Below are 24680 nucleotides of genomic sequence, written 5' to 3'. Positions count from 1 at the left end.
ACTTCAAAAGAGGCTGCATCAGGAAATGCACCTGGAGGACTAAGGCAAAGCCAGTCAGTTCAATGAGAATCTTATCTGTCACAACAGGAGCTGAGGTTTTACCTCCAGACACAGAACTACCCACAAAAATACACTGCGGGGAATCACCCATAGACTAGCAAGCCAGAGAGATCACTCAGTTCCACAGTGACACTGCCTCCTTTGCCACCAAGCTGGAGTGGCAGCACGTCCAAGTAACAGGCAGGGAAAGCCTGGAGTCAGAGCTCTGAATGACAGGACAGTGCCTTCCACCAGAGCAGTTAGACAAATCTCCGCAGTTTTCAGGATCACCGTCTCCAAAGAAGATTCCTCTACTGTAAAATGGGATTGTTCAAAGGATCAAAGAACAGAATGAATGAAAAAAGAACTTTCAGACAGCCGAGTACCTCTTCAAGGTTAGTTTTATACTTACACTGTCCACTGGTAACTCCCATACACTCATCCCAAAACTAACTGCTGTTGTCACCGTCATTCCTGACAAATTTCTTGGCCAATGAAGGCTGGTCACAAACTGCATGTCTATCACTTTTCTCCAGAGTCAGGCAAGTCCTCTATGTCTTGAATTTTATATAGTGAAATTTTTAACATCGATTCAAATACCTTATAAGAAATAACATGGTATATGTGACAGAAGAGTGACTCTTCTGTGCCTTTAGTCCTGCTCTTTCCAGTCTGGAATGCTCTTCCCTCAAAGTGTTGCTTATGTTCTCTTTTCTTTGGTCAAAGGCACCTTCTCAATTGAGACCTTTCCAGATCCTATGTTAATAGTACTTTTCACACATGCATATCCTACCTTCTACTACTGCACTTTGCTTTTGTTTTAATACATATTTTATTTACCTACTCTGTTTATGATGCCTTTTTCCCCAATAGAATATAATTCCTAAAAGGGGGAGGGCTTACTCTGCTTTGTGCACTCTTGTCTGCTCCAGAACACCACCTGGCACACAGCAGTCACATGATAAATATATGATGAATACACACACAATCAATTATCTCGTATGTGCTGTAGAATTACTCATGAATTTTCGGTCACCTGAAAATGTAAACATTTGTACTTATATTCCAGGTCCTGACCTATGCATTGGGAAATCCAATGACTACAACACAAACACTGCCCTCAAACAGCTCATTGTCCAGTGAGAGGAAAAGGATATAAATTCTAAACCACAGCACTCATGGGCCAAGACAGAGGCATATGACATTCAGAAGTATAGGGCAGTACAAAAGCATACAGAGTCCCCACACCCTGGGAGCACTGCAGAAAGCTATGCTAGTCATGTGGCACCTGCCAAGTAGCTAAACAAAGACATGGTGGGAAAAGCACTTTGGGCAGAGAGTACAACATGCCTGAAGACAGGAAAATGAAGGAAGAAGACAAAGTGATGTTTAAGAGGCAGCCATAAGAGCTTAGTAAAGAACTCTGAGAGACTAAATTAGGGTGAGGACATGAGGCAGAGAGACACATCTCTCTAGAAGTTTCTGCGTTTCTTCTTGGTGCTGCCACTCTAATCCACAGTTCCTCTGACTCCCTTACACACACACACAGTAAGTGCTGAGCCCACCAAGGTAGGAGATGGTGGTATGTATGAGGTGCTCTGGGTTCTAAACAAGATGACTGACTGGTGGCCTTTCAATTCTCTATATTCAGGAAAGGTACAGCACAGCACTATGCACAGAGTAGGATCTTTATACAAATGACTAAGCTGGAAGGAAAGAGAGATCTCATTTCAGCACATGTAGTCTATGTTAATCATTTCCACTGAGAGAACTCAGTCAAATATATTTTGAGAACTTGACCTTCTAGGGAAAAAAATTCAAGTTTACAAGGAAGAATATTTGGTCAAAGTAAAGCTTCAATGTATTTCAACAAATTGTTGTTTTAGTACAAATTACTTGTTACTTGTGTATACTCACATGGCTAATGAAAAGATAAGTGTAAAATAAACTTGCCATATTACCATCTATATAATCACTTCATTCTCTCAATTTATAACACAGTAGATCAATGCATATTTCTCATTTCACGTAAAATATAGTTGAGATATAAAAATGAAATTGCCAGAATATAGAATATAGTAATTTTATGTGAAGTAAATAACTGAACAAAGTAGCAGCAGCTATTAAAAAAACAAAAAACAAATTCCCAAAACAAAGTAATATTTTATATCAACTGGGTAAAAGAAGAAAACATTCCTACTTCTTAGCCAAACACAATCATGATAATCAAACTACACTTAAGAAAAATGTACAGCTAATGACGACAGTACCCTTGGGAGACTAAACTGTGTTGTGGGTGGTTTACCCGCTGTACCTCTTCTCTTAAATAAAGAGTGATGGATGGGAGCAATAGCTACCACCCAAAAGGAATGTTTTCAGACACTTGGAAATTCTTACATTTGTTCTTAGGAATCTTCCTTCAATAATTGGATCTTAGACTGTGCGTACAGTGGATTTGAGAGTTTGATCTATTTACTTATCTACTCTTGAAGTAGTAATTTTCTAAAAATAATCCAACATAAAAAGTAGATCATTTCATAATGATGATCATTAAAACATGTCTATACAAGTAAACTTGAATGGCTATACTTTCCCAGAGGCATCTGTTAAGACTGTATTCACAAAAGAAGGTACACGTATCTTAAGTCACAGTTAGATACTTCGACTCAGAAATTAACAAAAGTGTCTTAGGAATAATGTTTCAACATTCTGTCTGTTCTTTCATACCTCTGGCTTAAAAATAAATAAAAGTACGATATGGCCCAAGAATTACATGGCCTACTTTCTTAAATTAGACAGCCATCTTCCTTTGGAGCAGTGAATTAAAAAGTCAATTCTTCATTTAGCCTCGTCTACTCTAGTTTTTCCTAACTAATCACTTGGAAAATAAAGTAAATGAAAGAAAAAATAGAGGGAAGAACTGGTATCCATAATAAATATCAGAAGCTCTCCTCTTACTGATAGCTGGAAAAGCAACGATGTGTAACAGAAAAGGCAAGCCCTGCCTGCCACGTGGAAGGCATCTGAGATACAAAGGGAAATGTTTCAACTATTACAGAATGCTTGAACTCTACTCATCCGTAACATGGAAAACATGAGGACTCACCCTGTAGAGTGGATGGCACTTGTCCCTGAAACATGGAGCCAGTCGGGCATAGATCTGCAGGCTATAGTAATAGGCTGCCAGCTGGAGAGACAATGCAGAGTGGGCCTGCTTCTCAAAGCACCTGTTAGCATCTAACACCTAGGAAGGGACATGATATAATTAACTCAGCTGAAAGAAAATTAAAAAGACCATTTAAATTGTTCCATTTCTAGTCACTGCCCTGGATTTTGATACAAAGTTCCTATCCCATCGACTCCAGCTGCTGCTCAACCTAACCTGACACTACAAACATTCAGAAGGCACTATACAACAGACCCCATGCATGTAAAAGTGAATTTAAATATCAACAGTTAAGCTAACACTGTAGGATTCACTGTCTGGATACCGGCTATGGTCCGTTCAGCACCTAAGAACCATCGGAAGGAAATGCCACATAGAAAAAAAATCACTAGGTTTTCTGTTTCTTCACTTCTAAGAACTTTGTTGGTGAAGGTAGGCTTACCTGTGGTAAGGCAAGGAGGTATGCGAGAGCCAAGGTCATGTCATTTGGCAAAGCATCGCTTGCCAGTTGTAAAAGAACTGAATGCAGAAAAAAACAACAACAAAAAAAAGTGTAACAATTGAGTTTGAGGATCCATATGACATTCATGGTTACTAAGTGTCATGATTTGAGCCCTATATGATGGCAACAGATACAAAGTTTAGGAGGACTCTTTAAGACTTTTTATGAAAATCTATTCAACACCAAACAAATATATCACATGAAACAGCGGAATAGTAATCTTGTCTTAACTGGAAACAAGTATGCCATTACTTATACACAAGGAAACTCTGTCAAGGTGACTGTTGCAGTCTGCACATAAAGACACCAGTAAGCATGGTGGTAAAGACCCAGGCTGTGCTGCACAGTCATGTGCACTCATGACTGAATGTGGAGGGTGATAATAAGAACACAGTGAGATCAGGGCAGTCCAACAGCTCTGAGGATATGAATGCAGGATAAATCTTTTGATTACTATGATAAGATGACTTTGTTTCTTCCAATGACACTTCTCTTCACACTCCACAAAGAGAAAACCAGTCTTTTGCTTAAGAGATTGTGTAGGTGGGCTTTCCCTACCTGCTTATCATTCGAGTGTAATTATAAGTCCAAATTTCAAAATACTGGAATATTCAAATAAAAAATCACAGTGTTCCTATAAAATATATGATCACAGCATTTTAGAAGTCAAAAGGACCGTAAAGATAAAGTAGGCAAAATTTGATGATTTAAATAATAATTAGATTAAATGATGAGAATATGCTTGGACTGTGTGCTGTTCTTTCCCAAATCCCGTAACTCCAGTTTAATTAGGAGAAGAACATCAGACAAGGCCAGATTGGGGCAAATTCTCGCAGGATACCTGGTTGGCTTTCCTTGAGACCGCTGAAGCCATGAAAAACAAACAAGACTGAGAAGCAGTCACAGAACAGGCGACTGGGGAAATGAAACAAAGGAATGCAATGTAGTTCCCTGGACTGAATCCCGGAGCAGAAAGAGGACATTAATGGAAAAACTTGTGAAATCCAAAGAATGGTAGATCCAAGCACTTGCTTGGCGCATCTAGCTCCCCCTGGAACCCTCTCGACTCAGGACTGTGGGTACTTCTGCCTGGAGGGAAGCAGGTTGCCTTCCTTCCCTTTCCAAATATTCCCACCTCACTTTTTTCCCAAAGCATCCAGTTATGACTCTCAGAGCAGCTGACTACGCAGTGTGCCAATCCTTCCCCACCACTGCCATTCCCCTTATCCTTGAGCTCTCTTTTATAAACTGATGATAGAATTTTTATTTGCAAAATAAAAAGTGTCACCAAATAATAAGTGTTACTGTGCCCCATAAGATAAACGAGAGAGTGAACAACTGCAACGAAAGCATTCCAACGATCTCTCTGAGGCTGACAGCAGGACCATTCAACCTGTTTTCCAGAAATATTCCATCATAAATGTATCATTTACCCAGTTTCCAGCAACTTTCATGTCAGGTGTTCTTTTTCCTCCCCCCAACAATGTCAATAATTAAATATGAATTAACCACGTATTGTAATTAAAAGGTCTAAATGGAGACACTGCTGCAGCAGATGCCAGTGCTGCAATGCCCAGATGTCTTTTCTCCAGCTACCCCAGCTAGCTGCAGACGCCACTGCCATCACCCGGAGATCTTGGGACGGACACAGCTGCCCCTGAGGCCACTGCCACAAACACCCAGAGGTGTGTTCCCTGGGCACTGCTGCTGCCGTCTGTCGATGTTCTTGCAGTTGCCGGGAGGTCCGCTGCCCAAGATGCTGCCTTGGACTCCTGGAGGTCTCTTCTTCAGGCACAGCTGCCAACTACTGCTGCTGCCACCCATGCTGCTGCCTCTGATATCGCTGCTGCCAAAGCCACTGCTGCTCCCCGAAGGTCACCTGGAGGGCTCCTCTCTGGGTGCCCCTGCAGCTGCAGCCAGTCACCGTCACTGCTGCCACTGAAGACTGCGGCTGCCACTGACACCCTGCCTGCTCCACTGATGCCAACCACTACCGCTTCCACCACTGCCCAGAGGTCCACTGCCAGTGAGACTCCAGGTCTGACTGCACGTGGCCACGTCCATTTTGAACACTAGTCAGAGCCTGGGGCTTGGGGTACCATTGGGTTTGCTGCTACTGCCATCTTAAGGCCCCTGTCTGGGGACAGCTGCCAGGACATGGAGGTTCAGTGTTGGGGTGCCTGCAGGTTTGCCTGCACCTGGAGCCTTCCTCATGAGGGTGCTGGTTGCTGCCATCTAGATACTGCTTCTCAGGAATGCTCATCCCTGGTGGTCTCTCTCCGAATTTCAGTGGCATTGAGATCTTGGGATCGCAACATGGCTGATCCCAGGACATCTGGGGTTCAGATTGGTGGGACGGTGAATGGGTCTGCCAGGGCCAGTCTGAGCCTGGAAGTCTTGTGGGAAGTCAGAGACAGGTCTGAGAAAGTTTTGGACACTGGCAGAGACAGTTGTTCAATTTTCCACCAAGATTTATTTTATTTTTATTTTTTTCTTCTCTGGGTATCTCTTGCTACCATATTTGGAGTAGGATGTTTTATGTGCACCAGTTTGTTGAGAATGGTGATATATGCATGGTGTTTTGTAGTTCTGCTGTGTACTCTTATATTTTTAATTTTTTTTTTCTCTTTGTATGTATTCTTACTCTCACTTGCCTGTTTTCCTGGATTCTTTTTCTACCTTTTCTCCACCTAAAAGCCAATCCCTATTGGTTCCTCTTCCATTCTTCCTGTGGATTTTGCTTCTGGTTTCTCTCTTCCTCCCTTATGCACATCATGTCCTGCACTATTTCTGTTCTCTCTTTGTCCACTATTTGAGATTTTAAATCCTTTTGACAAGTTTCCTGTTTATACTGTGGACAGTGATTGAGCTCATCATTGCTGTTTATAGTGGGAGGGCAGTGGACACCTTGGTGGGAGCTATTAGATACGAGGCTATGTGTTGTCTGCACTGGGTGCTATTGATGTTAGTCTCCCTATTAAAGGTGGGATACTGGAAGTCTTCAGGACAATACAGGTCTACAGGGTAGAATCTGTACTGCCTCAGATCTATACAACTAGATGTGAAAACACACAAGCAACATGAAAAAACAAGGAAACAAAATGCTCCAAATAAGCCACGATGCCCCAATAAGAAAATCTATTGAAATGAATCAAACAATATTGTCCTATGTAAATTTATGATTTTTTAATTAAGATAAATAAATAATAAAAAAATAAAATAAATTATAACATCTTTAAAAAAAAATGAAAAAAAAAAAAAAAAGAAAAAGAAAATCTATTGAAAACACAGAAGGACTGTCCAAGAAGGAGTTTAGAATTTATAGTTAAAATGATCTTCAAAGGAAAGAATGGTATAAAGAGTGAAGTCAAAGAGAAAATACAGAAGTGAAAGATTACTTCAATAGAGTTAGAGATTGTAAAATAAAAAAAAAGCAGAAATACTCAAAAGAATCAATAAACCAAATTATAAATTGAATGGAAAGCATCACAAATAAACCTCAGACAATAAAGACAAAATATTTAATATTGAAAATAAAGTTGACCATGCAGAGAAGATGGTAAGAATTCATGTACAGAACTTCCAAGAATTATGGGATAACATGAAATGACCAAATTTAAGAATGATCAGGACAGATGAAGGAGAAGAGATACAAACCAAAGGAATGCACCATCTTTTCAATCACATAACATCAGAAAATTTCCCAAAAGAATGAAATGGAAAATCAAATACAGGAGGTTTACAGGACTGCCAAATGTACAAAATTACAGCAGACCCACAAGAAGACACATTATAATTATAATGACTAAAATACAGAATAAGGATAAATTCTTAAAGGTTGTGAGAAGAAAAAAAGCAAATGAGCTATAGGAGAAAAATAAATTTGGATCTCAACTAATTTCTCAACCTAGACTCTCAAAGTTAGGAGGTCTTGAAACAACATTTTTTAGCTCTGAAAGAAAATGGATGCCAACCAAGAATTTTATATCCAGCAAAATTAAGTTTCAGATAGGAAGATGAAATAAAAACATTCCATGATACACAAAAGGTAAAAAAAATTCACAATCAGAAAGCCTGCACTATAGAACATTCTCTACAAAATATTCCATGAGCACGAAGTGGAAAAGAAAAATAAAGGTGAAAACAAGCAAAGGGAGGAACTATACTAAAGGAATAGTCAAAAGAAAAACTAAATCAAATTAAAAGCCAGAAATAAACCAAAATGACCAGGAATACAAGTCATGTCTCAGTAATAACCTTGAATATTAATGGACTAAACTCATCAATCAAAAGTCACAGACTTGCAGATTGGATTAAAAAACAAGATCCAACAATATGCTGTCTCCAAGAGACTCACCTCATAGGCAGAGACATCCACAGACTGAAGGTGAAAGGATAGGAAAAAACATATTACTCATATGGATTACGCAAACAAGCAGGAGTTTTCATCCTCATATCAGATAAAGTGGACTTCAAGCAAAAGTTAATCAGAAGGAACAAAGAAGGCCAATTCATTCCACTGAAGGGAATTATACATCAGCAAGGCATAATGATTGTAAATATTTATGCTCCAAACACTGGAGCATCTATGTACGTCAAACAAAGCCTTCTCAATTTCAAGAATCAGATAGACTACAACATGACAATACTGGGTGACTTTAACCCAGTTCTTCACTACTGGACAGATCTAAACAAAAACTAAAGAGACTATAGAATTCAATAATGCAATCCATAATTTATACTTAACACATATATACATAGTATTTCATCCATTAAAAGCAAATATACCTTTTTCTTGTCAGCACATGTATGCTTCTCTAAAATAGACAATATCTTATGCCACAAACCAACTCTTAGTAAATACAAAAAAAATAGAGATACTACCCTGCATTCTACCAGATCATAATGGACTGAAATTAGAAATCAAGGGTAAAATAACAACAGAAGCTATTTTAACACATGGAGACTAAATAATACACTTCTGAATGACAAATGGATAGTAGAAGAAATCAAGGATGAAATATTCCCAGATCTCTGGGATACTATGAAGGCAGTACTAAGAGGAAAGTTCATTGCATTGAGCTCATTTATTAAAAGAATAAAAAAATCAACAAACAAATGACCTAACACTATATCTCAAAGTCCTAGAAAAAAGAATAAATCAACACCAAAAACAGTAGAAAACAGAAAATAATTAAAATCAGAGTTGAAACTGGAACAAAAGAAACAACTCCAAAAATTGACAAAGTTGGTATTTTGAAAAATTCAATAAAATTGATGAAACCTTAGCCACATTAACAAAGAAAAAGAAAATTCAAATTACTAAAATCTGTGATGAAAAAGGAAATACAATGACAGAGGATAATCAGAAAATATTTTGAAAATTTATACTCCAATAAAACAGAAAATCTTGAACACACTGACAAATTTCTAGAGATGTATGACCTACCCAAACTGAATCAGAAGTACATACAGAATTTAAACAGATTAATTTCAAACAAAGAAATAGAAGACACCATCAAAAGCCTACCAATTAAGAAAAGCCCAGACCAGAGGGATTCTCAGGCAAGTTCTACAAGACCTTCAGAGAAGAATTAACATCAATACTCATCAAATTATTCCATGAAATAGAAAAGGAAGGGACCCTTCCAAACTCATTCTATGAGGTTAATACCACCCTGATACCAAAACCATACAAAGACACATCAAGGAAAGAAAACTCCAGACCAATATCCCTGATGAACACAGATGTAAAAATACTCAATAAAATTCTGGCAAATCGCATATAAAAACATATTAAAAAGATAGTACATTCCAAGTAAGTTTTCTGAGGATTCTCCACACTGCTTTCCAGAGTGGCTACACCAATTTGCAACTCCACCAGCAATGTACAAGTATGCCTTTTCCCCACATCCACACCAACACTTATTATTATTTGTGTTCTTGATAATAGCCATTCTAAGTGGAGGAAGATGAAATCTCAGAGTTGTTTTAATTTGCATTTCTCTAATTACTAGACATGTTGAACACTTTTTCATATAATTATTAATTGCTTATATATCTTCTTCTGTAAAGTGTCTGTTCAGTTCCTTGGTCAATTTATTGATTGGGTTCTTTGTATTTTGGTCATAAAGTTTTGTAAGTTCTTTATAAATTTTGGAGATTAGTGTTCTATCTGAAGTGCATGTGGAAAAGATTTTCTCCCATTCTGTAGGCTCTCTTTTCACATTATTGATTGTATCCTTTGCTGAGCAAAAGCTTTTTAGTTGAATCAATCCCATTTATTGATTCTTGCTTTGATTAACTTGGAATGGACCCACCTTTTGACCCAGTTATCCCACTCCTTGGTTTATACCCAAAGGACTTAAAATTTGCATACTACAGTAACACAGCCACATCAATGTTTATAGCAGCTCAATTCACAATAGCTAGGTTGTGGAATCAACCTAGATGCCCTTCAAAAGATGAATGGATAATGAAACTGTGGTATATATACACAATGGAATATTATTCAGTCATAAAGAATAATAGTATTATGGCATTTTAGATAAATGGATGGAACTGGAGAATATCATGCTAAGTGAAATATATGCTGAATCTATGGCCAACCTAATTCCAAATAGAGAAAAATTTAAAGCATTCCCCCTAAAATCTGGAACAAGGCAGGGATGCCCTCTTTCACCACTTTTATTCAACATCATCCTTGAACATCATCTATCCAGAGATTAGACAAAAGAAGGAAATTAAATCTATACAAATAGGTAAAGAAGAACTCAAGTTATCACTGATGACATGATTCTGTAATTAGAAGATCCAAAATATTCCACCAGAAAACTTCTAGAACTAATAAATAAATTCAACATGGTATCAGGCTATAAAATCAATACCTATAAATCTAACACATTCCTATACATAATAAATCCACTGCAATAGGAAATAAGAAAATTACCCCATTCACAGTAATCTAAAAAAAAAAAAAAAAACTTGAGAATCAATCTAACAAAAGAGGTGAAAGACCTCTAAAATGAAAACTACAGAACACTAAAGAAAGAAATTGAAGATCTTAGAAGATGGAAAGACTTCCCATGCACCTGGATAGGCAATATTAATATTGTCAAAATGGCCATACTACCTAAAGTGTTATACAAATTTAATGCAAATCCTATTAAAATCCCAATGACGTTCTTCATAGAACCAGAAAAAACAATCATGAAATTTATTTGGAAAAAGAAGAGACCCAGAATAGCCAAAGTAATCTTTAGCAAGAAAAGTAAAGCAGGAGGCACCACAATACCAAACTTCAAACTGTATTACACAGCTATCATAATAAAACAGCATGATACTGGCAACAAAACAGACATGTCGACCAAAGGTACAGAATAGAAGACACAGAGACAAACCCACATAAATACAGCGATCTCAATAGTAGACCCAAGTGCCAAAAACATTCACTGGAAAAAAGATAGCCTATTCGACAAATAGTGCTGGAAAAAATGGAAAGCCACATGTAACAAAATGAAATTAAACTTTTATGTCTCACCCTGCACGAAACTCAACTCACAGTGGATCAAAGACTTACGTACTAGAACAGAGACCCTGCGACTACTAGAAGAAAAAGTAGGCCAAATCTTCACCATGTTGGCCTAGGACTCGATATCCTTAACAAGACCCCTAAAGCACAAGAAGTTAAATCAAGAATCAATAAATGTAAATTTATGATTTTTAATAAAAAAAAAGAGTGGAAAAAAAAAAGAATCAATAAATGGAATGGATTGAAACTAAAAAGCTTCTTCTCAGCAAAAAAAACAATCAATAATGTAAAGAGAGAGCCTACAGATTGGGAGAAAATCATTACCACACACACCTCAAATAAAGCATTACTCTCTAGAATATATAAAGAACTCAAAAAACTTAACACCAAAAAAAAAAAAAAAAATAGTAACAATAACCCTATCAATAAATGGGCTAAGGAACTGAACAGACACTTCACAGAAGACATACAATCGAGCAACAAATATATGAAAAAATGTTCAACATCTCTAGCAATTAGAGAAATGCAAATCAAAACTAAGATGTCAACTCACTCCAATCAGAATGATAATCACCAAGAATACAAGCAACAATAAATGTTGGCGAGGATGTGGGGAAAAATAGGTACACTCATATGTTGTTGGTGGGACTGTAAATTGGTGCAACCATTATGGAAAGCAGTATGGAGATTCCTCAGAAAACTTGGAATGTAACCATCATTTGACTCAGTTATTCTACTCCTCAGTTTATGCCCAAAGGACTTAAAATCAGTGTACTACAGTGATGCAGCCACATCAATGTTTATAGCAGCTCAACTCACAATAGCTGAACTATGGTACCAACCTAGGTGCCCTTCAACAAATGAATGGATAAAGAAAATGTGATAGATAGATAGATAAATAGATATCTCAAGTATATATATGATGGAATACTACTCAGCTTTAAAGAAGCATGAAATTATGGCATTTACTGGTAAATGGATGGAGATGGAGAATATCATGCTAAGCAAACTAAGCCAAACCCAAAAAACCAAAGGTTGAATGTCTTCTCTGATATGCGGATGTTAATTCACCACAAGGGGGAGGGCTTGGTAAGAAAGAATAAATTAGGCAGAGGGGAGTATTGGGAGGGGAAGGGGTATGGGAATAGGAAGGATAGTAGAGTGAAAGAGACATTATTACCTCATGTACATATATGACTGCATGACCAATGTGATCCTACAACATGTACAATCAGAAAAATGAGATGTTATATTCCATTTATCTATGATCTATCAAAAAGTATGGATGCATTCTACTGTCATGTTCAACTAATTGGAACAAATAAGAGATAGACCACCAGCTACCAGGGACAGAGAATTCTGAGCATGACAAGATAATCCTAGTCTCACCAGTGCTGTGTCCTTCAGCCTTCCTGCTTTGCAGAAACTTTCCCACGAATAGCCTTTTGATGCTAAAACCTATATAATAAATATGCTGAGCTAATAACTCTGGATCACGGTTCCTCCATCAGAGGACAGTGTCCACCTGATCCCAGCTTTCCCTCTATATGTGTGTCTGTCTTTTCTCTAACCCCCACCACCCAAGCCGGTTGCTGAATTAATGGCCGTGGCAGAGAGGCTGCATCAACAGTCTCCTTTCTTTACACTTCTAAACTTTCTAAATGAGTGCTCTGGCCTATTGTATCCACTACCCTGACACTAATTCTTTTTCCAAGTACCCCTGTCCCACAGTCCAGTTGATATTGCCACTGAAGGTTGACAAATCCAGTGATCTTCTGCTTAAATCTCACTGAAGCACTAGGCACAGTAGACAGCTGCTCCTTAGGCTCCAGAGGTATTAATTCTCTTGCAACTATGCTCAAGTAATCCTGTGTGTGTGGTGAGATCCTCTTGCTTCCCTTTGTCCATCCTCCTCCCCGTTCCCCCTCCCACTCCAAGTGCTCACTCAGGGTATTCCTTTGTTCCATCACTAACTCTGAGTCCCACTTAAGGTTTCTCTCCTGGAGAACTCAAGTACATTCTTAACTTCCACAGCACCTTGGTCTACTTTCTCAGAATTTCTTTCTATGTTTAACTCATCTCACAAAACCAACATTAACAATTGTTGGACTTGGCTGCCAAATTTTTTCACAAACTAATCATTCTTTGTGTAGGGGGTGGGGTACTGGGGATTGATTCACTGGTGCTCTACCAACTGAGCCACATCCCCAGCCCTTTTCATTTTTATTTTGCGACAGGTTGGTCTCAAACATGTGATACCCACTGGGATTACAGGTTTGTGCTACCATGCCTGGGCCAAATTAATCATTCTTTACCCAGTATCCTTCATATGCCTAAAATAGTGCACTGCTCTCCCACTAAGCCAAGCTCAAAAACCACAATCACCTTGGACTTGTTCCTCTCCTATGCTCTCAACATGAAGGCAGTTATAAAATCCTGCTGGGTCACTTCCACAGAACTTTCGCACATACTTTCTGTTTTTACTTCCACAGACTCAAGGTTAGCTTTTCATTTTTTATACACTGGACTCTTTAACAACCTCCCAATTCAACTCTGTCTAGCACCTTCAGTCTTCTTTCCAATACCCTTTTCACATAGCAATTTCATATTAATTTTAAACAAAAAATGTAATTGTGTCACTCTCCAGCTTAAAACAAAACCCTTCACTAGTTTCCCATTCCCTAAGAATAAAAATTAAATTTTCTTATTTGTCATTTAAGGATCCCATAAATACAGGTCAACCTTAATTTGTGGTTTTAATTGCCACTGTCCCTACACTATGTGCCAAGCAAATCAGTCTGATATCTAAGCTTTGCCTATGCTCATGTCTTTCCTGTATGTAACAATAACAAAATTACTAGAGAACAAAAATACCTATAACTTTGGGAAAATATCTACTCTGGTGAACCAGATACTAGACAGTTGCTTTGTATGAATTAGCTTTAAAAATCCTGAAAGAACATTACCTTAAATTTTTACCTTGGAAACTTATGTAAATTGACCAAATTTGGAAAGGCGCTTCTCTGTATTGACAGGAAACAGGAAATCAAAATAAGACAGGTATCTTTCCCTAACAGTAGTTACCAGGCTATTGGCAATTCTTATGCTATTACAATGAGCACAGGTCCTTTTTCTTTTTAATGTGTATAAACACATTCATAAGGTAAATTCCTAAAAGCAGAATTACTGGATTAAGCAATACACACAACTGTAATTTTCATAGTCACTACTAAATGGCCATGTGTTCTTTAAATTCTCACTTTAAGCCAAGTGCTTATTACAGCACCTCCACCAGGCCTGCTGCTGGTTGGCAGAGATTTCCACCTGAATATTCCGGGGGTCCATTTCCCAAGAGGCTCTTGACATCTATTTTAACTGCCCAAGCAAGTTGGAGTATATCCAGGATTCTTTGCATCAGGCAGGGCTTCATTTATAAATTGGCTTCTTGGAATTAATTCTAGGAAAAGGCATCTGGGCTTTCTATTCCCCTTTCTAGGGAACTAAAACTCAGACTTTAACCCACTGTCATCTGAGGAACCATAGTGACCAGAACAGTAATTCTATCTAAATGCTTCTGTGACCAGGTTCTCCGTTTTAAAAATCCCTTCTGCAAAGAAAAATATACTTTTCTTTTTATAATTACAGTATAATAAAACAGGTGTCAGAAAGCACTGGGAGGTACCAAGAGCAGAGAGAAACTTAAGGGAAGTTGCCATTTGGAAGAATGAATGGCACTGGTGAGTTTCCCATTTTTACAGCTTCTGACCTAAGGGCAAGCCCCTGTTCATTCCAAACTGAGCAGATAAAACTCAGACAGAAAAACAGAGCCCAGAAAAATCACATCAGCTAGGAAGTAAGTAGTTAATAAATCTAAACAAATGCACAATCTTTGATTCAGCAACTCCATCCTAAAAGAAATAAAAAGTATATGTTCACAAAACACTGGTACCAGAGAGTTCAAAGCCGCTTTCACAACAGTCATGCTGCTACAACCCTGGCATCCTTAACAGAACAGATGAGCAAACTCTTATCTTTCTACAATAAAACACTACTTAAAAATGAAATAATGCAAACACCTACTGATAGATGCGACATAGATGATTTCAAAAGCTTTGTTTTACACAAAACACATACTACATGATTCCACTTAAGAAAGTCTAGAACAGTCAAAACTATCATACAGTGGGGAAAAATCTGAATGTGGGCTGCCTTGTAGGGAAGATGGGGTGGATGCTTACTGAAAAGAGGCCGAGACAGTAACAGGCTGCATCTTGATGGGGTGTGGAGTAGACAGGTGGTGTGGGAACTCAGACAAACAATCAAGATTTCTGTACTGCATTGTTTATGAATTTTATCTCACATAAAAGTATTACATATTAACTCTGATTAAAAACAAGACAAATTAGATTTGGGTGGTGGAGAGAGGGGTAGAAAAACAGATGCATAGTAAGAATGGTAAAATATAAACTGTAGGATCTAGGTGGAGGGTCTATGGGAGTTCAGTGTAGAATTTTGTCAGCTTTTCTGTGAACTCTAAATTTTAATAAAATGTAGAAGTGGGGGAAAACATTCTCTGATAACTGTGTCAAATGTTTAAGCTCGCTGCCAGTTATTTAGTCCCCCCAAAAGGGATTCCTTATGAACAAGTTATGTATGTCTTGTTTCCAACACTGGGCCAGCTGAGTTTCTGGCCACACTAAGTTCATAACATTCCAGCTGCTCTAAGACATCAAATGTGCCACCCTCCGTATGACTCCCTAATCCCAACACAACTGCTGTTGAAGTAACCCAGGGCATGATTTTTCTCCCACACAAGGTCACAGTCCACTAATCTCTACAGCTGAGTGCCTAGCCCAAAGCCCTTCCTAACCAACAGATGAATCGTTGAAGAAAACTAATGGGGGAGAATGAAGGCAAAGGAGCATCAGTCCCTCCTCTGTCCTTGGGCACTCAAATGGTCTTAGCAATCCTAAAACTCAAGGATTTTCAGAAGGTGGAAATCAAACCCCACACACAGGAAGCTTCTCAGCTTTGTACTCTCCAAACCATTTGAATAACACTGGAGGAAATTTCAGAGAGGCTGATAAATTAGACTGAACATGGAATTTCACTGAGATTCAGAAGATGTCATGCTGCTTGGAGACTAAATTACGGTGACTTTATACCACCATTTAAAATACGTTTTTTAATGTATGAATTTAATGTATGAATTTAGTTTAAATACTAGTTCCTAAACCTTGAATACTATGCATTTTATAAATAATTCTAAAAGCTAAAATCAGACGAAATCCATGCCTAGACCCCCAAGCACTAATTTTGTGCAACACAAGTTTCTCTGAAAAGTACTCTATGATCAACTGCATTCGAGACCCAAATTGAGGGGAAACTTGCCTCCATCATTGATTTGGAAATCATTAAGCATTAAATCATTCATTTAACTAAATAAATTATCAATATTCTCCAGTTACATTCCACAAAAACCTCTTCATTAACTTTATTAAAAAGTTCTAAAATTCAGATCAGTTCATGTTGCAAAGTTTAATTCATTTTATGACCTACTTCTGAACCAGTCAGAAATAACATTTTTCCTACATTTTAAAATGCGGATCATTTAATCTATATCACTCTACAATTCTATTGTATTTCTGACAAATACCTGATGTTATAAAACAGCCCCAGATATGTGTTCCAGATATATTAGCATTATCAAAAGACACTGTACATAAAAATGCTTCCTAAATAATAAACCAATAGGGGCCGGGGTTGTGGCTCATGGTACAGCGCTTGCCTCGCATGTGTGAGCCCTGGGTTCAATCCTCAGCACCACATAAAAATAAATAAATAAAATAAACATTATTTTAAAAAAAGGTACTGTGTCCATCTACAACTAAAAATATTTTTAAAAAAATAATAAACCAATAATAAAGGAATGATTATTAATTTTTTTATTTTTTGGCAGTACTGGGGATTGAACCCAGGGGCATTCTACCACTAAGTTATAACCCCAGTCCTTTTTATTTTTTTATTTTGAGACAGGGTCTTACTAAGTTGCTGAGGCTGGTCTCAAGTTTGCAATCTTCCTGCCTCAGTCTCTGGAATCACTGGGATTGCAGGCATGTAATCCTGCAATTTTTGGCCAAGGATGATTATTATTAAAGTCATCTCTATATTTAATATACAAAACATACTGAAGGGATATACAATATACCCTTTCTTAACTCTGAAATGTTTTTCCATTCAATTTAATAATACTCAAAATACTCTAAAAAGTTTAACAGACTTAGATTCTTTTCCTGGAAGGAACAGGAAAATGTGATTGTCAAGAAAAAGATAATTTTGAAGAAACACCAGAGTGCACAGAAAATCCCTGCACTCCCTTTACAATCCCACAGACCAAGAAGAGTACACATACCTGCGTTCAGATTAACCAGGAACACAGGCTCAGTTCATAGGCCCAACAACCGCAATACATGCTCTACTTACTTTCATCACTGTATAGAAACATTTACTTTGCACCTACCATAAAGAAAATCCTCACAGGACTGCAGAAGTGTCAGAAGTAGAAATGGTACTCAAGGATTGATTCTCAGGTCGAAGAGACCAGACAGACATGTGAAAGACACAGGTCTCTACTCTGCCAGGCAATAGGCTCAGAAAGCAAGGATGGCCGTTTGAAGAATGGACATGTTATGGGTGGGGAGGATCCAATAGCTTATGTGAAACTATGGCTTCATAATTGACTCAGCCTGGGGTACTCTCAAAAATATTTGCTATGTAGGCTCAACTCTAGAAACTGTGAAATGAATTGTCTACAATGGATCCCAGGGCTTCAGTATTTCTTAAAAATTACCTAAGTGATTCTAATATGTAAGCAGGAGAAACTACTACAGAGGTTGTTCTTGAAAAAAAAAAAAAAAGGTTAAAATCATAACTAGATTGACTGAATTGCGTGGTTGTGGCAAAGAAGATCAGGAGATCAGAGACTAAGCTAATCCCAGGTACACATGACTAGGCCCCACCAAGAGAACATGGTCCAGAATGGAACTACTGAGTTGTTAAGCCATTTAATGGATAAGAAAACTGAAATATAATAAAAATCTTCCGTCTGAAATCCCTACAGCTCCCAGAAGAGGTCTCCTTCAGAATATTTAACTGATTCACATATGAGACTTTTCATTTCTTCTCGACCTACTCTTGCCTCATTTTTTTACTGGTTTGCCACTCTCTCCAGGTATTAGAATAATTTCCAAATCCCTGAAAAAAATCACGTTGTTTTATCTGCCTTGCTTTGGTGAACTTTATTTCCCCTTTGTAAAACATTCCTTCTCCCTCTCTTACCCATCTCTTAATTTCTATCCTTTCTCATCTACTTAACTCTTATTCATCCTTTCCTACCCAAGGCAAACGTCACCTGCTGCAGGAAGTCACTTCACATCACCTCTTCCAGCTCTGACACCGCCATAGTGCCCACGCCTCTCACACCTGCTTGTGGTAGCAAATACACACAAACGTATCTGTCTCCCTACCTCCACTGTAAGCCCTTTGAAAACAGGGACAATATCTTCCTCTATTTTATATGCTAAGTTCCTACGAGAGTGCCTGGCACACAGGTGACTTTAGAACCATTCCTTCAGTAAGAAACAGACACATGATTAGCAAAGGAGCATGAGGGGAATCTCCTGACATCAAGTGTATTTCTTCTACCCCACACAGCTCCTCAAAGAAACCGTGCTATTTGCTTCATGTTTCAAGATCATTTTGAACCTTCATCATTTAGTTACCAAGTACAACAAAAATGGCTGAGTACTCTAAGGGCCCTATGGAAAAAGGACAAATAAACCAGATGTGTGCCTGTCCTAGGTATTATAATTAAACACTCTAAACATTTCTCCAAAAACAGCTCTGGAAAATACCAGAAACCTTATGAGCAGAGGAATTGGTTTCTAATCCAAGAAGGCAGCCATTTCTTGGACCTTTACCCACAGGGTCACAATTCTGGCTTTTTGTGAGGCGTACTTCTATGAGGGCTACGCAGATCCACACGTAAGCACCTGGCAAGCTAATATATGAAAATATTATATGAGCAATATGCAAACATCCTGGCTATTGCTTCAGTCCCTGACAATAGCCAAATGTTTGCCAATCAGTAAATGCCACTCCCATATCCAACCCATTATTTTCTTAAGGTTTCATATTCTAAACTACCTGATAATCAATCATTTTCAGTCTAAGAGTCACTGACTTTGTACAATAAAAAGAAAAGGAGGAAATAATAAAGAGTAATTAAGTAGACAAAGAGCAATGCCACTACACTTGTCATATGTGCTCAATATCACCTGTGAGTTATATCATGAATAATAGCTTTTTGTAGAAAATAAATAAATATAAATACGCCAAAACTATGTTATAATTCCTGACTAAAGAATGATAGAAGGTAGAAAAACATGCATCTCAGAAATGAAGAAAAATGGTACAGTTTGTAAAAACCTCTAATGTTCTAGGAATCCAGATAGTAGATGGGAAAGTGGCATTTGTTGCTCCTCTTCCCAGCTGAATATAAATTTTCACTAAAGAAAATAATTATTTAAAAATAAGGGCTGGGGAGATCAGTCGGTAGAGTGCTTGCTTTGTATGCACAAGGCCCTGGGTTCAATCCCCAGCACCGCAAAAAAAATAAAAAATAAAGTTATAGGCCAGGCATGATGGCGCATGTCTATACATCTGTAATCTCAGTAGCTTGGAGACTGAGGCAGGAAGATCACCAAGTTCAAAGTTAGCCTCAGCAATTTAGTGAGACCCTGTCTCAAAATAAAAAAATAAAAGGAGCTGGGGATATGGCTCAGTGGTTAATGACCCTGGGTTCAATCCCTGGTACAAAAAAAAAAAAAAAAATAGTTGTAATATTAGGTTTTGGGGGAAACAGCAAGTCTATTCCACAAATAAGTTTTCCTGAATTTTACTCTACATAGCAGTGTACTAGTTAGCCCAGATAGCACTGGATGGCACTGCCCAGACTCACTGGCCAGTAACATGGAGGTGGAAATTGTGGATAGGATTCTAAGCAAACCATTTCTTCCTCCTAACTCCTTTTCTCCTTGCCGATGGCCTGGAATATGGACCAGACAGGTAAAGTGTCAGCAGCCTTTGAAGGTATTCACCAAGATGGCAGAGCAGTGAGAGAGGTAACTGAAAGACTAAAGTCAAGGAATCTATCCTAAAACCTTGAAAAGAATTAAGAAGGCTAACAAGGAAAAAAAAAAAAAAAAAAAAAGTTTCTGGTAAACTTTCGTACATTTCATTCTTTTCTAAAAATTCTATGTGGAAAGATAAGCCACCATGCAGAAAATTCTTGAGATCAAATACAGATCGACATTCAATGAAGCATAAAAGCAGAAGAGAAATAAATATCAAGCATTTTATACCATACATTATGAGAAACACTTTACACAAGTAGCAACCTAAAGATAGGAACTTCTCAATATAAAAAAGTTATCCAGAAAACAGTAGGTTCTCATTAGACGTCTGAGATGAATGAATGGTGGTGTCAAAAAGGGCAATTCAAAACTACGGAAAATTTTTGCCATATATTCCTAGCTCTCATTTTTACTGTTCTCCGGAGTTACACTCTAGGAGATCAAGAAACTAGATCCTTCCCTCTTACCTTCTGTGGTTGGAAATACTTCTTCTTCAGTTTTAGCCTCTGCCAGTTTCCCGGTTCTCAGCAGAACTTCTGCAAAGCTTTCTGCTGGCACATGCTGACAGGTGTCATAGGTCACTGTGGACTAGACAAAAGCAAGCAGCTTCACCATTTCATAGATCTCTTCTAAGAACACATTCTTAGAAATCACAAGTGAAGGAGTTTATGACTTCTGGTGACTTGAATAATAACTTCACACTAATGTATATTATTTTATCTAACATTATAAATAAGATTTTCATTTCATATTATGTCATAATATGTACAAAATGAATTGTATAAAACCAGTGAATAAGGAAGAATAATGTTGAAGTTTTCAGGAAAATTTTAGTTTTTCTTTTTTCTTTTTTTGGTACCAGGGATTGAACTCAGGGACACTCACTGAGCCACATCTCCAGCCCTATTTTCTTTTTTATTTAGAGACAGGATCTCACTCAGTTGCTTAGCACCTCAGATTTGCTGAGATGGGCTCTGAACTCCAGATCCTCCTGCCTCAAGACTCCCAAGCTGCTGGGATTACAGGCGTGCGCCACCGCACCCGGCTAGTTTTTCTTTATACTGTCTACAATTGCTTGACAGTTAAATCTATTTCCTTAGGCACACTGTCCTTACATTGACAAAGGGATTAGAGATGATCGATTCATAAAAGGGATGACACCCTTGTTTCTCCAGATCTTCGTTGGCTACGGTTCCAATTCGATAAGCACCACCAAATTCTTGCCCCTAAACAGAACAAAGTGAAGAACAGTGGGTTAAAAAAAGAGAGCAAAGTGGGGGAAGCAGAAGTGAGTGGGAGGAAGGGAGGTGGCAGAGAGAAAAGGCCAATTCCAGGAGAAGTCATCAGCGTGCTTTCTCTGACCGAAAGAGAGGGTGTCAGAGTGACACAGACACCAGCAGAGCAGGTAAGAACAACAGCCATATTCCACGGCAGCACTTAGCCAGACCTGCAGCGCCTCCCCACTTTCCTGGTCACTTTGACATCAATGTATCAGAAACACTGAAGTACTAAGTGTTACACACACGGTGAGTTTCCTACACCACAGGCAGAATAACCATCATAAAACGTCACTTTGTTCACGTGCTGCCTTCTCAAACAACCTCTAATAACTCTGAACAAGGCAAATAGGCAACAGCAAAAAAATCTGAACTATGCAGAATAACATTCAAAGTTATCAAATGCTAATTAACTAATTACAGTCTAACTCTTCCCTCCAATCATACCACTCTGCTTAATGCATCGTAGGGGCCTCTGTGCCTTTCTTCCACTGTAAGGGTCCCACACAGCCAGTCTGCCTGGTAAGAATCTACCCCTCCCCCAGGCCCAGATCAGACCCCATCCACTGGAGCCTGAGTGAAACACAGCAAGACTTGTGACAGCACTTCTTTCCTTAACCCAACTCCTTCACAGCTACCATTCACACACCCCTTTAAGACTGGAGCATCAGGATTCCTGATTAGCCAATATTCTGTTATCACCAGGATAGTTAATTATGGTTGTTTTGCTCTTCTCAAATTGACGTTAACGCCCCTTACTGGAAGATCCAAGAAGGAGACGTCCCTCCCACGTTTACTGCACACTCACCTTCCACTAAGCCCCATTGAGGGACACAATGAGGCTGCTGCTGGTGGTCAAAATACAGCAGATGTTTAATAAAAATGCAGAGTACAATCAGTGTTAAAGACTTGCCCTGAGACATAAACCCTCAAAACACTCAACCAGTGAGAAAGGAAAATAATCATAATCCAGCATGATACACGAAGGGATAAGAGATTTGCCCCAGAATCAGGTACAAAGTACCAAAATAAACGGTATCTTCATTCACCCAAGTGTCTGGACCTTAGATTTTCTCTTTCCTATACCCCACATACAGATCATTCATAGGATCACACAATATATCCCCACACCAGCCACTTCTCACTTCCTGGCGCTCTGGACTACACCAGCAGCACCTCTCACCTAGAGTACTAAACAAGACCTCCCTCTGCTTCTGACTTGCCAGCTCTCCATACAGTGCTAAATGAGCTCATTAGAAGTAAAGCTGGAGCACACAGCTGCTCTGCCTCAATTTTCCAAAAGTTTTCCATCTTACCCAGAACAAAATCTACACTGATTATCACAGTCTACAGCTCCTCATGGCAGCCTCCCCACCTCCTCTCTGATCTCTTTTCCCAGTTGTTCACAGTCCTCAAATTACACCTGCCTCTTTCATGCTCTACAAAGACATCAAATACATGCCCCCACAGTGGCTTTGCATTTGTTCTACCTGGCTCAATCGTACTTCTGCTCAAAGTGATTCTTTCCTGAGGAACTTAACTTCCCTCTAAGTCAGAATTCTACTCCCTCAATACCACTCATCATTCACCTACCTTGCTGATGAGTCACTGTCATGGTACTCATAAGCACCTGGCATTACAGCATTATATAAATATTTTCTTTGTCTCCCCCACCGAAACCTAAGTTCCACAGAGGAAGGGAATGAGACGGAAGGGTTATCCTCTTCTATTCCCGTCTTTAGCACAGTACTTCACCCATACAACATAATCACTGTTTGCTAAATGGATGGATGGATGGATGGATGGATGGATGAACTAATGAATGAAGGAGAAACTCCCTGGGTGTCTGGGATGAAGTGATAAACAGGCATGTTTTTCCCCTTTGTTTTCCAGTGTGAGACTAAAGGACTGGAATGTGACAATGCAGAAAACACAGCAGGGGAACCATGTGTTCAGATTTCCTCAAAAGCAAACTCAGTTGCTCTACCACTGATCCTGACCTTCACTTCAACCCCTCCCCGCCAGTTGGCTCCTAACTCTCCCCTAACTACTAGCCTGTAGAAATATAGCAGAAGCACTGATACAATCATTTTCGTTTCACTAAACTTTAAATCTGACATGTAAACCAAAACTTACACAAATGTATATCAGCGTCCTTTGCCAGTGCTCCATGGGAGCGCATTTCACTCTGTGACAGAGACTGCTCATGCCCTACCTGACAGAAGGCCTAGATTTCTAAAGAAATTTTATTAATCATCTGGAATGTAACAGTGAAAACAAATGAAGAGTAGTGCTAACAAACTGATATAAATCCATGGCACATTTGAAAAAGAAGGCGGCCTTGCTCACTTGCAGGGGTCGGAGGTAGGTCAAAGACTTCTTCCACCACTGCCCATCACTGACAGCCTGCAGCACTGCCTTGGTGGTGGTCGTGGTGTTGGAAAGGACTTTCATGGTGGTGGCAGTAGTCCAGTGTAAGAGGTCTGCTGAGCTGCTGCCTGGAATGCTTATTTCATCCTATGTTGAAACAGAAAAAGTAATGGCAAGAGCAAATATTTGCCTCAATAAGAACATAGTGATAATGTGACCGCTCAAAATGATCAGATGTTAGACATGTAAATAAATTTGGGGAAGAAAAAAAACATCATGACACATTAGTCAAACAACACCTTTCAGAAATATTTATAAAACAAATGATACATTCTTTAGTTTTTATCAGTCTAACATCTAACAACTCATGTCTGTTTAACTACACAGTATTTATTATTTAGATTAATTAAGAAATAAATTATTCATTTGAACAATGCTTATGTGACCCCCAAGGAAAGTAGATTCCAGTAATCTACTTTTGATGTTAAAAGGCATTGTTTTTCATTCAAACAAATGGATTAATAGTGTTTAGAAGGTTTATAATTGGAACCTCCTGTTAGTCTTGCAGCAATTCATAAAAATTCTAAGTTTCCATTTATCA

The 24680-nt window shown here is 38.5% G+C and overlaps 1 protein-coding gene across 1 annotated transcript in view; it reads right to left on the bottom strand.

Annotated features, from left to right (window-relative positions):
* The window catches only part of NBAS (NBAS subunit of NRZ tethering complex), a 343098-nt gene that overhangs the window by 113063 nt on the left and 205355 nt on the right, over window positions 1-24680 (bottom strand). Inside the window, exons 36-40 of the mRNA XM_079111365.1 lie at window positions 24059-24226; window positions 21548-21658; window positions 20900-21020; window positions 3648-3724; window positions 3146-3283 (exon numbers count right to left, since the gene is read on the bottom strand). Of these exons, the coding sequence (XP_078967491.1) occupies window positions 3146-3283; window positions 3648-3724; window positions 20900-21020; window positions 21548-21658; window positions 24059-24226 (615 nt within the window). The remainder of the gene's footprint in view (window positions 1-3145; window positions 3284-3647; window positions 3725-20899; window positions 21021-21547; window positions 21659-24058; window positions 24227-24680) is intronic.

The sequence above is a fragment of the Sciurus vulgaris genome, assembly GCF_902686455.1.
Source record: "Sciurus vulgaris genome assembly, chromosome: 14".
Lineage (NCBI taxonomy): Eukaryota > Metazoa > Chordata > Mammalia > Rodentia > Sciuridae > Sciurus > Sciurus vulgaris.
The sequence above is the reverse complement of the archived record's forward strand: the minus strand, read 5'-3'. Positions and strand labels throughout refer to the sequence as shown.